The 17,698-nt window shown below is 38.0% G+C and overlaps 1 protein-coding gene across 1 annotated transcript in view; it reads right to left on the minus strand.

Annotated features, from left to right (window-relative positions):
* The window catches only part of LOC103058562 (uncharacterized), a 68,465-nt gene that overhangs the window by 37,846 nt on the left and 12,921 nt on the right, over positions 1-17,698 (minus strand). Inside the window, exons 8-24 of the mRNA XM_088145098.1 lie at positions 16,227-16,352; positions 15,839-15,956; positions 14,838-14,976; positions 14,020-14,130; positions 12,943-13,012; positions 11,371-11,508; positions 11,113-11,277; positions 10,659-10,753; positions 10,013-10,139; positions 8,399-8,654; positions 7,996-8,048; positions 7,025-7,125; positions 6,436-6,587; positions 4,565-4,703; positions 4,348-4,461; positions 3,220-3,399; positions 1,320-1,559 (exon numbers count right to left, since the gene is read on the minus strand). Of these exons, the coding sequence (XP_088001224.1) occupies positions 1,320-1,559; positions 3,220-3,399; positions 4,348-4,461; positions 4,565-4,703; positions 6,436-6,587; positions 7,025-7,125; positions 7,996-8,048; positions 8,399-8,654; positions 10,013-10,139; positions 10,659-10,753; positions 11,113-11,277; positions 11,371-11,508; positions 12,943-13,012; positions 14,020-14,130; positions 14,838-14,976; positions 15,839-15,956; positions 16,227-16,352 (2,324 nt within the window). The remainder of the gene's footprint in view (positions 1-1,319; positions 1,560-3,219; positions 3,400-4,347; positions 4,462-4,564; positions 4,704-6,435; positions 6,588-7,024; positions 7,126-7,995; positions 8,049-8,398; positions 8,655-10,012; positions 10,140-10,658; positions 10,754-11,112; positions 11,278-11,370; positions 11,509-12,942; positions 13,013-14,019; positions 14,131-14,837; positions 14,977-15,838; positions 15,957-16,226; positions 16,353-17,698) is intronic.

Here is a 17,698-nt window from a genome sequence, read left to right on the forward strand (position 1 = left end):
ACCAGGAGGTGACCAGGCCATGAGTGACTGTGCAGAGGCCCTCCTGATCGAGGAAGGGGCGTAATTGCCGCACAACACGAAGTTGCACAAAGGCCCTCCTAGCCATGACTGCCACCTGCTCTTCAAACAGGAGTCGTAAATCCAGGACGACCCTACAGATTACGCACTGAGTCTGTCTGGGGTAGTGCGACCCCATCAAGAAACAAAGATAATAAACTCTGGGATCTTGAGGCTCCCTGTATTCACAGCCACTCCGTCTTACCAGGGTTCAGTTGAAGCCTGTTGTCCCCTATCCAGGCCCCTACAGCCTCCAGGCACCATGAGAGGGTAGTCACAGCATCACTTAGGTCACCCAGGATGGAGATGTATAATTGGGTATCATCAGCATACTGATGATACCTCATCCCATGGTGCCGGATGATCTCACCCAGCAGTTTCATGTAGATGTTAAATAGGAGCAGCTAAAGCACCGAACCCTGTGGCACCCCACACAGTAGGGGCCGGGGGCTAGACCTCTCGCTCCCTATCAACACTGATTGGGTTCAGCCTTGGAGAAAGGAGCTGAACCAGCACAACATTGTGCCACCCAGCCCCAACTCCTGCAGCCGACCCAAAAGGATATCATGGTCGATGGTATTGAAAGCCGCCGAGAGGTCAAGAAGAGCAAGGATGGATGCGCTACCCCCATCCTGCTCTTGTCAGAGATCATCCAAAAGTGTGACCAATGCTGTTTCTGTCCCATAACTGGGCCTGAACCCTGACTGACAGGGGTCCAGATAATCCATTTCCTCCAGGATCCTCTGAAGCTGCCGCATGACCATCTTGTCCACCACCTTTCCTAAAAAGGGAAGGTGGGAAACTGGATGAAAATTGTCCAGAAGGATGGGATCTAGTGATGGTTTCTTGAGGAGGGGGTGGACCAAAGCCTCCTTGAAAGGCTTCGGGAACACCCCTTCCTGCAAGGATGAATTAACCACTGCCAGTATCCACCCTAAGGTCAACCTAAGGGACAAGGATCTAAAATATAGGTAGGCACACTAACAGCCCCGAGGACCCGGTCCACTTCCTCAGGGCCAGCTGGATCAAACCGTTCCCAGATAAGTCCCAGTTACATTACTCTGCATGCTACTTGCCTACAGAATGACTCATTGTAATCCATGGAAACTTTGCCTGTTTAATTTACAGAGCTGTAACTCCTCAGACTAGCAGCTGCATAGGCAGGCAGGCAGGCAGGCAGGCAGGCAGGCAGGCAGGCAGGCATGATTGTCATCTGACAGAATGAATTCCTGTAAAAAATCTGCCCTGAGGATTTGGTGTACCTGAGAGTGGCAGGCAGCAAAGACTTCACTGTTGATGATGCTGCACTGCTTCTGTGACCAGGCTTTCCTATAGGGATTCTTGGAGCACGGATCCTTGACACATTTGGCATCAGGACATGTGGGCGATACCTTCCAACTGTTTCCAAACTCCAGCACATTACCTACTACAGACCGACTCCGAGTTGTAAAGTCATTATTTCCATTTCCATCATAGTTCCCACATAGCCCACAGACCTCACCCTGTAGAGAGAAGCATATAAATTGATTGAGTTCTAGAGCATGTGCAACCCACTTAATGCTTGGTTTTTCTGTTTAATTAACATATCATCAACTCTAATGATCATTTATAATAGGAAAAGTTCATTTCTTCTAGTTTTGAGGATATTAATCCGATGTCTTAGAGTATTCTTTATTTTTGTTTTCACTGCAGTTATTTTAAGCCTTTCAATAAAAGGAAAAAAAAAATACATGTGGTATTATATTTAAATTTTGAAACATTTACTATCATGTTCATTATGTATACTGAATTATGTTGGTAAACAATTATTACTTAATTATCAAAGAAATCAACATATATGTGTTGTAAATGAAAGGAAGGAAGGAAGGAAGGAAGGAAGGAAGGAAGGAAGGAAGGAAGGAAGGAAGGAAGGAAGGAAGGAAGGAAGGAAGGAAGGACAATATGTATTGTTTTGTTTCATTTATGAGAAGCATTAACTTAGGAGCAAAAAGACTGATGCAGATTTATCCCACCCCCCTTCCTCAGTAGAAGGATTCCTTTTCTTTGATCTTGTAGATGCTGAAGCAAGCTATAGGGGAACAATTTTCACCAATTTCCCACTTCTTTCTGCAATCCCGTGTCCCACTTCATTGTGGAAGATTCCTCAACTATTAGAACAGTTTTTGAGGATTCTTTCCTTTCCCTCCACCATGAATAGGACTTTTTAAACTACAAGTCTAGATAAAATCTAGATGGATGTTTTTATGAGAACTTAGATCCATCTATGTCAGTTGCTGCTGAACACCTAAGGAATTCTACCCATGGGAGGTGTGGTTTTTAATGCTTTTAAATGAGAACTGAATTCCTTCTGATTCAGCAGGATCCCAGCTTACTATGTGGTATTTTTAAAGAGCTGGAGGAGCTGCTGTAAAAAAGGCAGGGCAGAGAAGACAATTTTTACTATTCCAATTACACATGCATGACTATGGATCCATCCTTACATTTTAATTGTTTTGTGCTTTTAATTTTAAACCATTTTGACTAGGGCTTTAGATAGAGGGCTAGGGAACTAAGGAATGAATAGACATTTTTTAAAAAACTGTGGAAAATATAGGTGAGCCTGTCACTCTAGACCAGTTTTTCCTCAATCTTGGCCATTTGAAGATGTATGGACTTCAACTCCGAGAATTCCCCAGCCAATATAGCTGGCTGGGGAATTCCAGGAGTTGAAGTCCACACATCATCAAGTGGCCAAGGTTAAGAAACAATGCTCTAGACAATGTCTTCAATGATCTACTCCAGCCTTCCTCCTTCTCCACTCTAAAACTGCCTCCAGTTATCTGTTTGTCCCACAAGGTGTGGCAGGGTGAATGTACTCCAGGTCCTTTCCATTAAACAATGACATCTAATGGGATCTAGGAAGCATGCGTTCTCTGTTGTAGTATCTGCCTTATGGAACATGCCCCCTGCCCCAAGATTAGATATTTTATTTTATTAATTTATTTGTACCCCATTTTCCAGAATGACTCTGGGGGGCTGTTGTTGTGATGTTTTAAATTATATTTATATTATTTTGTTGATTGTTAGCCACTCAAAGTCATGTGCCAATCAGGCAGCCATATAAAACTCTTTAATAAATAAATGAATAGACACCATACGTCTGACTTTTAAACAATATCTCACCTTGAAATCTACACTGAGTTTGATAAATATGCTTGCTTTCTTGTCCCATAAGATAATTAGTCCTTTCTTAGTCTCAATCACTAAGTAGATACCCTTTTGGTGAATCATATATGGTAGCTGACCTCCACTCCCTCTTTTTACCACTTCATAGTGCTCCTCGGTAAGTATCAGTTCATAGTTCTGGAAGAGTGAAACAAATAATAGGGAAACAATGACAGTTTTCCAAAGTCAAGTTTTGAGTTATTTATCAACAAAGTATATACAACAGTAACTTTATAGATTTATTAGCCAATATGGTAGATAAAAGCTGAATATTTCCTTAAATAAATATCAAGGTATCATTTGCATAACTGATCATCCAGTTAATAAAAACAATATATAGAACAGGGTGAACAGCATGGGACCTTCCAGAATAAGAACTGCCTTGCGTCTCTGTGGGCATAAGTACAGCAACAGTGTATAGAGTATGGAGGTATCAGCCCTTTGAGGAAGATCAGACTAGGAAACCAAACTCATGCAGGCTAATGCTACTTTTATTATAAGATTATAGAAACAGAATCTTGCAAGTCTGAATCCACTTTCCCCCTCTCTCCCTTTGTCTTCATGAGAACTAGGGAAGGTCTTTCTCAGGTTACAGTTCTGTCCTGGACTTAGGTTTCTTTTATCTGACCATTGTCTTGGCAGCAGTTCTTCCTCCTGTTCCCCAAGGTAATTCCTTCTATCTATTACATCTAGTGCCTTAAATGAATTCATCTTTGTGCTAACTAGTTTCCAAACTGTATCCTTAGTGTCTTTAAAACTGCTGGAATGCAAAGGGCATTTTTAGGAAACTCTAGGAATTGTACATATTCAGTAGGATATTTGACATTCTGTTTTTGATTTTGCACAAGAATTAAACCATTTTGCACATCTCTCTTCATTTGCCTACATTTCCAATACAATTTGGCGTGGTTATATGAGAATCCCAATACCCCATGTGCTCAACCAAAGTAGTTGCATGAAGTTTGGGGGACTGAATAAGACACACAAAATACCTTCCTTTTCAATTATATAAAGTTGTTTTGGAAGATATTTTCTGAGATTAGTGAATTCATGGTGGACCATCAATGCTTCAGAAATGTTACTCACTTCCACGAAAACTTTAATAGATTTAGAACAAGTGGTTCCAGTGGTGCCACAAGGAACATTTTCACTGATGATTCGGAATGACCCCTGAGTGGAACTATTCTGGCCACAATAATCCTAAGAAGGAAGGGTGTAGAATTAAAAAAAAACAACAATTACTGCCTTCTGTGGTAGATCCAGACAGTTTCTCCGGAGAAAACAAGAAAGCAATGCTCGATACCTGCATTAGTGTATATTCACATTGCCCATTGAATATATAACGCTTGTCATCAAAGGTGATATAATGCCCATCTCCATAAATAGCACAGGTTGCTAGGCATGCCTCCATGGTACATTGCCACATCCTGTTCTTACATACACTAAAATAAGAAAAGGGAAAATGCATTTCAAGAATAATTCTTCTATTTGCACCCATAAAAGCAGTTTTATGTATTTATCTATTACAGCATGTTTTAGTTTTGTAGAGCTCAGCTAAATGATTAGCTCATGAACTAATCACAGATTATATGTGAGGAGGCAAGAGTATGGGGTAGGGAAGAAAAATGGAAAGAGTAGAGTAAGTGGCATTTCATTTAAGAAATTAAGAAACTAGAAAAGTAAAAATGCAAGGAACTGAATGTTAATGTAAAGTATTCTTTAAAGCAACTTTAATTAAAATATATAAAAAATTGCTATCCTACACTATGGAAAAAGAATGTACAACATTTTTCAGATTTGTTCTGAATCAATAAGATTCTCATTGCTATTGATTATGAAGATCAATATTCCACAATAAAGTTTGCTGACTGACTGATTATGAAGTTATACTGCATCCTTCTCTGACCCAGTATCCTCCTGAAGTGTGGCTATTACAACTCCTGCCTTAAAAGTTGGGAATTCTGGGGGTCTCCCAAGAATTTCATACCAAGCATTGATGTTATAGTATTTTTACAAGGTAAATTGCTTTGCACATATGTTTATAAAGAAGATGGGCTATACATTTATAAAAATACCCATTTCCATATCCAGCTATGCTTTTCAATGACAGATGGTGCAAATGGGAATTATTGCATTCATTCATTCATTCATTCATTCATTCATTCATTCATTCATTCATTCAATGTATAGCTTGCCTTTTCAAAGCAGTGTACAGAGTGTTCCTTCCTTCCATGCTTCCCCACAATAACCTTGTGGGACAAGCTGGATTGGGATGGAGTGACTGGAGCAAAGTAAACCTGTGAGCTTCCATGACTGAAGATGGATCAGAATCTAGGTATCCCATAACCAAGTTTATCACCATAATTATTTTGTCACCTCCAGCTATGATTAATCCTAGCTCCGTGTTTCCTTGCCCTAACAGCAAGATAATTGTCAGAAAGTCTTTGCTTAGTATTTTTATTTATTTATGTATTCAATTTGTATAGCTGCCCATCTCATATCTGTGACAGTGGGCAGCTCACCTTACTACAAACAACCCAAAAAATACAACCGATCAGCAAATACAGAAATAAATAAAAAATACCATAACCTCCTTTAAAACCAAATTAAAAACCCCATTAAAAGCCAAAATTAAAACCAGAAAACATTAAAAAACAAACAAACAGGCAAGTGTGAGTCATGGATCAATCAATATAGCCATCTAGTGGGCTCCAAACCATAGCTGGATCCCCGGCATATTGACACAGCCATGTCTTTAGAGCCTTTGGAAGGCAAGCAAGGTCAGGGCCAATCTAACCATATGGCAGATGCTGTCTGGGGAGAAGACCTATATTTATCTTTTGCAAGATGTTGTTGTTGTTGTTTTGGCATTGAATTTGTACTTATCTAATGTGAATTTTATGCAAAACAACGAAGAAAGAAAATAATTTGAAAAATAGAAAATACATTTACAGATAATAAATATATACATAAATTTGTTCACTATATAGTTATATTATAGTTTTAGGTACATATGTGAAATATGTACCATGGCTCTTGCCAGATTGCTTTGAACTTGTTATGTTGTTGGTGTTTTTATTTTCCCCTCCAAGAACAACATGGCAATTTTACTTAAGGAACATATAAGGAATACATATGTAACAAGAAGTACGCTGTTCTCTAGCAAATGCTTACCAAGTGTTACAGTCAACTTTGATCTTTTCTCCAGGCTGATACGTGGCCTCATTGTGAATACATGGGCACTCTTCCACAGGAATACAGCCTCCTTTCCCATCTGACACTAGCCCGTCTGGACATAGGCAACCAGAGACACACTGTGGGCTGTACTGTAAGCATCAGGAAGAAAAGATGACTCAGGAGAGAGCAAATAAACCGTCAAATAATTGGCATTTGTCTCCAGTCCAGCTTAAATAAGGGTGGCTCAATTTAAACACAATGTTGGTGTCAATTCAGCTAGGAAGCCTGTGTTTGTCAACAGGGAATGACCACCTGAATTAATAGCTTTGGTGCATACCCAGAAGCTCTTCTGTCTGTATATGTGCATATACATGGTAGGCTTCAATATACCAGAATTCTGAATGAATGAGCCCTGGGTTTCTGGACACTGAAGAATTTGGAACAGTAGAATCTAGTAGAAGGAATTGGGGAAGGTGAGAGTGATCTTAGAAAGAGTGACTTTCTAAGATTAGTTCATGACTTCATGATATAGGGAACTGTTTTCTGACTTGTAATACAGTCTCTTAGATAGGGCCTGAATACTTACACAATGCATATCAAGAGTGTGACAGCTCTTCTGACATTCAGCTCCTTTGCTGCCAGTGGTGGCATTTTTGCAGTCAAAGTAAACCATTGGAGTGCTACAAACTATTCAGAAGAGAGAAAAAGTTGGTGTACCAGATGAAAAGATAGGTTTAGATATCATGGGTTAAAAGAACTGGGCAGAAGATTTGTGAGGTCTTGGGAACTACTTTTATTCATTTGGTTGAAGTCTTACCAACCTGCAATTGCTATTGACTCTGCTCATTCAGGCAAAACAAAGAAAGAAAAGAAAAGAAAGAAAGAAAGAAAGAAAGAAAGAAAGAAAGAAAGAAAGAAAGAAAGAAAGAAAGAAAGAAAGAAAGATAGATCAGGGTTGAATCCATGTCACTATCAGATATATCCCAAAATGAATCCATTCTGCCTGTAATATTTCCAAAAAAACTGCAAGAAAACCAACATTTAGTTCTGTATGCAATTTAGAGCCAAGAAATATTTCTAAAAAGGACACTACCAGCCTCTGAATGATACAACTTCTCATCTCTCAACACATTATATTTTTCCATACCAAGCACTTCTGATAAAAAAGGAATTCTACCATCAATTTCGTCTGTCTTCTTACTGATTTAATCATTTTTAGATACACTGAAATCACTAATATAGTTTAGGCAATAGACTCAATGTAGATCCAAGTAATAATTACATTCTTTGTCATTCCATCTACAAGATAAATGGTTCTCATTAAAATATTAATTTGCAGTTTAACCTGTGCATATTTACTCAGAAGTAAGGTCCACTTTGCGCAACAGAACTTGCTTCCAACTATCATGCTCAGGATTGTAGCTAATATTAAAATATTCCCCCCCCCCCACCGGATTATCTTTGTCACATAATTCTCCTTTAACTAGGCTGGTTAAAATTTAAAAGGAAGATGGACCAAAAAATGTGTATGTGTGTAATTTTGTATGTATGCCTTACCTGGCTCAGAATCGCCATCACCAATGCAGTTTAATTTTCCTTGATTACAGGTGCTGAGTAAAAGAAATGGGAATGATTATTGTTTTTATGTTATCTTGGAATTCACAAGATTTCTTTTCTGAGCTGGGAAGCTGCAAAGTATTAATTCTGCCCTAAAAAAACTCTTCAAAAACAATATAGCTGATCATAATGCAGGTATAACATGAAGTATTTAACATGAAAATAGACTCATATGTGTCAATAAATCTTAGTTCTTCCAAATGCTGCACTTTTTATGTATTTAAGCAGCGCTCTTGTGTCTTAATAGCAAAAACACTTGGGACCAAAGGAAAGCATTCTAGAGACTGATACTATTCTATATAGTCTGATAACCAAGTTTAGTTTGTAACTTGAATCCCCTTACCATACAATGCCAGACTCATGGTAAACTTCACCAGAAAGTATGGCTGTTCCTCTGTAATAACAGGGACATTTGTTAGCAGGCACACATCTTCCAGAATCATCCATGTAAGTTCCATTTTCACATGTACAGCCATCAACTGGGACAAATTTGATATTGCAGGTAATATCAGGTTCGCTCAATGATCGGCAAGTAGATTGACAAGAGCTAATGCTATAGCTATAATTCTGGGATTTGGGACACACAGTAGTGTATTTGGCTTGAAGAAAGAAAAACAAACAAAAAACATTAGTTATTCATGTTGTACATTGACACTCTGCCTTTTGATCTTAAGATTCCCAAATTTGCTGACAAAGCTCAAATAACAAAACGAGAGTACCGCACAGATTAACTGAATAACAACATATGCAGAGCCACACCTCTGCTGAAAGCAGAAGGAACTAAGCACACCCCCTTTAGAACAGCATTGAGTGTTTAGAGTTTATTTATGTACAGTCCAAGAGCAGTCATAAGAAAATATATCAAATACTGCAAATTAAAAAAGTAATAATAAAAAGTTATGAGAAAAGCCTGTAACAATTAATATGGTATGAAAGGCATCAAAAGCTTCTTTAAACCACAGCTCTTGATAAGAATGTTGCAATCTTCTTGGATGTATCTGGAAATTAGTAACCTAAAAGGAAAGCAGTAACCTTGTTGGTAGGTTTGTTTCTTCCCTATGAAGACAATTAACCATGATTTGGCATACTGTGGCCTTTCTCTTCTAGCAATATGCACTTTCAGCTTTGATAAAACCTTGGCTGAATTTGAGCAGAGAATCTGGAACCGAGACACTGAAACCGATAAAGCCAGAATTTCCCATCTCTGTTACTACACAATTTCCCCCGCTCTTGGACTATCCCTATAATTTTTTTTTTTTCAATAAGCCCACAGAGAAGGTTTTTGTTCTTGTCCTGAATCAATGTGTTACCCATTAGGGTGGCAACAGGCATAAACCAGCCTCCCTTATGAAAACTGCACTTGTGTACGTTCCTAATGGAGATGGAATCTATACCACATGTGTTGTTAAGGTGCTCATTGCATACTCAGTGGTGAATGGATCTCCTAATACCAGTTGTCAGAAGACTTTTCACAGTTTAGGTGCCACAATAAATAAAAAATCCCTCTTTAAAAAGTCCACAGAGCACAGCTTTGTCTACTGCACCAAATACATAGATAATTCTTCATATATCCAGATTCCAGATAAATTAATGCAGAAGGAGAGGACTTTAACTTCAAGCTATTGCAATAAATAGACAAACAGGGAAAATAGAAAATCATCCTATGTATGTTTTCCAAGTATACAGCCTTATAGTTGGGTTACTACAATTTGATCTAATAGTAATTTTTAGAAGCTTTTAAAAATCATCTTTGAATGGAGCACATCCCAAACTATCTGGGATGGGTGTAATGAAGGCAGCAATGCCATCAGAAATTCTTCATTTCTTAGAAATTCAAACATAAGATCTGGGGATTAGCATTAAAATTGTATTCAAAAGTGCATTCCTTTGCTGCACCACTAGAAAAGTTTATCATGGTCTAGAATTCCTTGCTGAATGGTTTCATCACAGTACTTACAGCAGACGTTGGTTCTCCAACCTGAAAGGTCAATTCCTTTGGCTTTGCAGGCTCTGACATAGGAAGAGAGGACAGCACACATGCAATCCTCACTTTTCTCACAATTGCAGGTGTCAAACATACAGTTCTAGAAAAGGGAAGCATATTCTTAATCAAATGATACTTTCCAAGTCATTTCTTGTTACTTCTTTCTTGCCACCAAATTGAAATCTTACATCCAGTTAGATTTCAGCTGCAATCCTTCCAGTCTGTCAAACTCCCAGTCAAAGTATTCTCCATCCAAGTAGGTCACAGACCTGGGTATACCAGGCTTTGTTAATAGAGTGATTTAATATGATTTCAGATCATTTTGGCAATATAATATATGATATTGCAAATCTGGCTCTATGGATGAAATTCAGTCTGTTTTTTTCAGGAAGATCTGCTGGGTGTGCCGGGGTGGGGGGAATGCTCCCAGAACATTCTGCAATATCTACTACTGAAATTCACCAGATTCTGGCCACAAACAACATTTGCTCAATCCTCCCCTAAAGGATGATGGTCTCTAACCCTTTCTTTTATTAATTAATTATAATTAATTATAATTATGTATTTCCTTGCCGATGTTCTTAAAAGTCTAGCCTGTTAAAATTGGCAATCATAGTACCGTGTGATAAGCCTTTGGATTCACTATGAGGTGGCATTTAGCAAAAGGTCCTTCAGGATCAGTCAGGAGTCCACACCAATGACGGGCGTATTTTTCTAAAAAGAGAAGCAATAAATCCATATCCTTTTGACCATTTCTGTAGAGATGCATGGCAAGTTTTATCATAGATTACATGTCTAGCTCCAATTTTTACATTATAGCAAAATAAGTAAAAGAAGCTTAAGTCCACTTATCTCAGATATATCCAATTCTTTCTCAAACTGTGCCTACATGATCTTGCTTTGCACATTTTCTGATTTTTCACTCCCTTTATTAATGCACTGTTTTCAGTCCCATTCCCCTCTCCCCAATTGTAAGATCTCGGTTGAGTTTTCTTCAGCAGCTACGTAGAAGAAATTGTGAAGGATTGTTTTAAAGAGTGCTATTTTTGGAATAATTTTCATTCTATGCCCACCATTTTCAATGCTCAGGGTGCAAGGGTCCTTAAAATTCTGCTTGATGTTGACACAATCAGCCTGAGTTTTCCAGGTATTAGCAAATGCGGGTGCTGTTCCTTCTGTCAATCCACTTAGGGTTTTGAAGTCATCTGTCTGGTGATTGTTAAAGTTGCCACAGAGACCTTTAAAAGAAATTAATAATTTGAATAATGAAGAAATAACCAAATATCCTCTTTGAACCTAGGAATGACACATAATTTTTAAATATTTCTTACCACAGGTCGTCCCTTGGAAAGATGGATCCAGATAAATGTATAACTGCATCAAAGGAACAATCTGAATCACTAGCTGAAGGCCGGAATTTATTTCCAGAATGATGTAGAAAGTTGAAGGCTTGAAGATTGTTACATTAGCTATGGGGAAAGAATATGCCATTCTGAATAAATCAGCAGTTGCAGTTCTTCAGGAGAGGAAGAGGTAAATCCTGGGTATTCAGGTGCTAGCACCAAATGGGTGAGTTGAGAATATGGTTCAGCTGGACATGCACAAGGTTTGATAAAAACCAGGAACCAGTATAATTACTTTTACCATGTGCTCAACTGTCACCCCAATGATGTGGTGTGCCCTGCACATTTCACTCAATCAGTTGAGCCTAGCATGTTGTAGGCTCTTTCACATGGCAGCCTTCAGCAGCTTGTCTCCCATCTATAAACTGGCTAGAAATGAAGCTAGCTTTAAACATCCTTTCCTGGTTATCAGCCTTTTTTTCAACTTTGGCTATGGTCATGGCCAGCTATTCCATTTGGACCCACAGTTAATAAGGTGTCCCACTGGCTGACTGCCCTGTGTCTTTACCTTCATCCCTGCCCATGGTGGGAAAGCAATCACCAATCATTTTTCTTTTTGTGGGCAGGTAGACTTTTTGAAAACCTTAATGCTATTTACAAAGTGAAAGCACCAAAATACACCTATATGCAGGCACAGCAACCAGTCCAAAATAAAAGTTCTTTTCCTCTATTTTCTGAGGTTTGGTTCTTTGCTGCAGCTACTGTTACAATAAAGCTGTAGTAGCACAGTGGCTGTTACTCTTGACTCACGTTCTACAAGTCACAGGTTAAAACCTGGTCAGTAACAACTTTTCAAAAATCACTATTTTCATTTCCTTAGTTACCAACTTTACTGTATTCTTTTAACCAGTTCACCAGTGTAACATGAGATCTGCTTAAAGTAGAAGGGTTTTACCCCAGCTCCCAAACCACTCAAATGGATAAAGGCTGCACAGGATTTACCACTGCAGTTATCTGGTATGGTAGTTTTTTAAAAAATCTGACTTTTCAATAGTTCACTGGTGGACTGAATTTTTTAAAGATGTGGGTCAGACTGCATATACCACTGCTTAACCAATCTTTGAGGATTTTGTAGTGATACCAACAGAAACAATAATGTGAGCTCTTCCGCTGATATGCATGGACCTGAGAAATGACAGTCCATCAAAAGCTTAGGAAAATATGATAGTAGGGATATTGTCAAGAATTTGAACTGTGACTGGAAACAAACTGGGGATCCAGTGAAGTACAAGTGAAATAAGCTTATTGAGGCAGGTCCCTTAATAAGTTGGTCGCCCTAATCTGTGCAGCTGAAGTTTCTAAAGTCTTTTAAAAGCTGTATGTGTTCAGAGACTGACCAGGATTCATGCATGGATAGTGACCTTTCCTTTCCAAAAGGAATTCCTTTTCCAGAACAGCAAGTTTAGTTGTCAATCTGATATCAAACCAAATGTTATATGCTGAGTACTTCTAAGATTCAAACTTTTCCTTCTGCACAGACATTTCTAATGAGCTACATACCTGCTGAGACAGGCAGTTGGGTATACATCCAGTTAACATATACATTGCCATCACGGTTGATCACAACACTCTGGTGAATAAAAACAAAGAAGAAATAATCAATGAGATGATAAACTGTGTCAGGGTTTCAGAAACTGATAAACAGAAATATGAAGTCATATCAATCTATCTATCTCCATCTCTGTGTACCTCTATCTATCATCAAAAATCCTACCCTATTTGTGGACAGGCTGGGCATGCAGTAAAGCCACTCATACATGGAAAGGGCAGAGAACATCAAAACTCTAACAACAAACCAAACTGGAAATGAACATCCAAGGAAATAAGTCTCTCTGTGCTATGTTGATTTAGATTGTGTGTGTGTGTGTGTGTGTGATTCAAAGCGGTTAATATTTAACTCTCTCTTGTCCTTTCATTAGAGAGGACATACAGCCTGGGAAGGTGTGCTAGCTTATACCTACACAGGATTTATAAAATAGCTACCATCTCTTTTATTGGATGCAAATTCACACCAACAATTCTTTTGGCCATCTACTGTGACATTTTCTATGCTGTTTCAAAGTATCCTTCAACTCTCCAAGCAGGTTTTTAGGGGACTGCAGAAACTATTGAAAGTCATCTTTCCCATTCTTAGAGGAGAATATTTTGTGAGCAGATTCTACTTCCAAGACCACTATGTCCAATTCCTCATAGTCTTTTCATTTTGTTTTTCTCAACAATACATTAGCAGCTACATGTTAGTTTTATTCATATAAATATAAATATAAATATAAATGAATTATATGGGAAGGGAGGGAAGGAAGGAGGGAGGGAGGGACATTACAAGTGCTAAGTAGAACTCTCACATATAAATTCATATTTAAATAAACTTTTATTTAATTTGATTTAATTATTAAAATTAACAAGTCAAGAGGAAAAGGAAATTAAACTGCTATACATAATCCAAATTATGCTTCTTAGATATGTCATTATTTTGTCAGAAAAAGGTATTTCTTAGCCTGGAAGGCAAGCCCAATGATTATATGCAGATTCTGAACTGAATGGCATCTGAGAATTTTGACTCATTCCGGTTCTTACAGTCTGTCCTCCATTGATGCTCACAGCCACCATTTTTAAGCAGGTCTCAGTCTCTGTCAAGCCACATGAGCCCAGTTCTCCAAGAACAGTAAAGGCTTCTTCTTCACAAATCTAGGGGAGACCAACCAGGAAAAAAATAACTGACACAACGGATTGACTTCAAGTATGCTATTTTAGAAATATTTTGGGATAACTTCTAGAGAGGTGATGTTAGTCATAGAAAGTGAATTTGGTGGATCTTACAGAGAAAGGGAATACTTTGAGTCCTGTTGGAAGAACAGGAAATTCTCATTTATTTTCTTTTTCATAATACTAAACATTGAACCAAGTTTATTAAGACGGAGGAGTGGATAGCCAGATTAATTTAGGGCATTTTTAGAATTGTTCAGCTTCTTTCTAACTAGCTTAATTTTGTTTTCATTATCATACCATTTTATTGAGCAGCATGCAGAGTTCTATCTACTTTTTAGATCACATTCAATATAATAATTGATTTAATCAGAGTAAAATGGTTATCATTTAGATCTCCTGGAAAGGAAACAATAGCTTGGTGAAGTTCTTCCCCATCTCCCAAAGTTCCTCTTTTTAATGTACAAATCTAAAAGAAAACTAGCATTTCATAGGGAAAAAAGCAAGATAGAAATAGAATCTAGAAATAGAACCTGGATAAACTTGTGATATGATATCTATAGCAGTGGATTAACATCAGGAACAATTACTCTAATTTTATAATACCAGAGATAGAAGCTCAGATTTAGGTGTGAACCTATGTGTGGGATGAAAATATGGTTGCTAATGTTAAATCTTAGGTTACTTGCCTTGGATAGAATATAAGTACAGCTTCCATGGAAATTATACCATATTCCATCATAGGTGGAGATATGCGATCCTCCTTCTATTGAACAAATACCAGGACACGGAAGTTCAGTGCAGTTCCACTCACCCCCCTTGCAAAAACTGGAGGAAAGAGAATCCAAAGTTAGGGACATACATTTGAAGAAAAAGTACTTTCATTAGCTTGTATTATTTTGCTATGGTAGCATTTAAGACTCCACTTTGAATGTGTAGCTATAGATACCTTTTCTTGAGTCAATCAATATTATCTTGTAATTCAAAAGCTAGGATAACCATGATCTACTACATGATCATAGCTTCATTCCCTGGAAACTAATGGAATGAATCAAAGAGCAGGAAGTGTTTACATGTAGGTTTATTTATTTATGGTCACAGACCAAACACAGCATAAAGCATCAACATGAAACTATGCACTAAAATGTTAAAGAGAAAAATATAGCTAATTACCTTCCAGCATGGAATGATATAACAATGCTTAATTAAACCCAATGTTTCCTTATTGCAATCGTGATTGAGCAATATTCTGCAATCCTATTTGAGATTTTTGAAGGTTTATCAGCTGATAAAAAAGATGTGTTCTCTTCCACTCTGCAGTTGGAACAATTACTAGAAGGGGTAATAGCTGGAAGTGTGTAAAAACTTTTGTCTCTGAACTTGCAAAGCATTTGTCAGTCATAGTGAACAGTAGTGAATTATATGACCTGCAAAAGGCAGTATTCTATTTTCTTCTTTCTCCTAAAGAGTTTTGGTTTAACAGTATGTTCATCAGTTAACTAATGTTCTTTAGTTACCCTGCCAGTTTCAAACATCCAGCAGAGAATCACAAATTTTAGGCTCTGATCTAAAGATATTAGATTAGAAATCACAAATACTAGGAATCACAAATCAAAAACATTGAAATTACAGATGAAAGCTAGATTCCTGCACAAAACATTGGCTGAATGTATCAAAATGTATAAATTACCAGGAACGGCATGGAACTGAATATGTTGTCCCTGGGGCATAGGATTCTCCATTATAAATGCAGGAACATTGCTCAAAGGGGATACAGTTTTTGCCGTTGATGTCATCATAAACAGTTCCTATGGGAAAAAATGAGAATTTTCAACATGTGCAGAATGGTTTCATTTCATTTTCATTCAAACATATATATATCATATTTGTTCAGTAGATACTGAAGGCAGTGTATACTATTTTACTGATTATTTTATCTGTGGCATGCCCTCCCACCCCCCACCCCCCCACTCCCACTTTTCCTTCAGGAACTAAAGACAGTACAATGTACACAGCAGTACCTCCTCCCATTTTGCCTCTCGGCAACAAAATAGTTTAAGATGAAGATGGAAGCTCACCAGGTGGGCAAAAGCAGCCATCTACACAGTGATCTTCACAGACATGAGAGCTTTCAGAATTGGTACAAGTGTTCGCACAAGGTGATCCACATTCTTGATACTGCATACCGAAAGAGCATGACATTGCTGAAAAAAAAGAACAGTAAGACCAGTTCAATTTCCATACAGCATATTGTGCTTAAAAGAAGATGCCTGACAGCAAATCACTGTCAGTGATGTACACCATGTCATTCATTCAACTTGTAACATGCCATAATCCAATAGAACTCTCAGCAGTTAACAAAGATACATAACATAAGACGTTCATGATAATATGACCATTGCATGCTAATAACATTAATAATAATAATGATATCCCAACCAAAATCAAAGACAAAACCAACAAACAGCAAAAATCTACACAGCAGTCGCGCCTACCACAAAAGCTCTTTGGAAGAGTTTGGTTTTCAGCATCTTTTGAAAACAGGGGATCGGCCTGTTCTCAGCCAGAAGGCTGTTCCAAAGAGCATGTTCCCATGGAAAAGTAGCACCTCAGTGCTTCAGTTCTCCTTACTTCATGGGGAGAATCAAAACAGTTTCTCTTGGTACAATCAAATTCCAGTTGAAGAAGGCATCCTGGGGATATCTAGGTGCCAAGAATATAGGACTTAATAGAGCAAAAACAGCCCTTTAATTTGCACTTGGAAGCCTACTTGAAGCCAATGCAGGGCCCACAGCACAAGTATCATGCTTCCTGGTGACCCGTGCCAGCTAACAAGGGGGACACGACATTTTAAACTATCAGCATTTGGATAGTGTCCAAAGGCATCCCCCATGTGCAGCACATTGCACTAATCCAGGATGACACCCCAAATGGCATCTGCCATTCATGATTAATTGCTTTGATTGGCATCTATTATGTTTCCAGAGACCTTTTTTTAAATTAAAGTGACCTACACATCACATCCTACCACATGCCTCTTGTTTTTTGCATATATTTCATGCCATTTACTTCTGGTCTTTGTATGGTTGCCAACCTAGCCAAATAGCTTATAGTTTATATACATCCATTATTCTTTTTCAGCGGAGATTATATGTATCAACTACAGACATCTGTTCTGAGATTTTCTCTCCTTTTCCTTTGATGCTTCATCATTCAAGAAAGAGGACCTCTTGGAAGCAGAAATAATAGAGGCAAGAACATCGTTCCTTGATGGTTTATAACCCAGTTAGCTGTTTCCCATCATAGCTGAGTAGGTGAGCAGAAAAACAGAGCTTGCCAAACACAACTGTATATCCAATTGTTCATCCTGTTGCATTCTTCATCTCATTGCTTAAAGAATAGTGCTCTGATTTGTTTTACTATTTCTGAAGAGTGATTATGTGTTGTAGTCTGTGACTTTCCCAATTCCTTTGAACTGTGCATTGTCTGGAAAGATGAGATTTGCATTTTCGCTGACCCTTCAAGCTATTCATAAATATATAATTAGAGA

Source organism: Python bivittatus, unplaced genomic scaffold (genome assembly GCF_059951505.1).
Source record: "Python bivittatus isolate LINGU-HERP-01145 unplaced genomic scaffold, Pbiv_v1 ctg000480_np1212, whole genome shotgun sequence".
NCBI classification, from domain to species: domain Eukaryota; kingdom Metazoa; phylum Chordata; class Lepidosauria; order Squamata; family Pythonidae; genus Python; species Python bivittatus.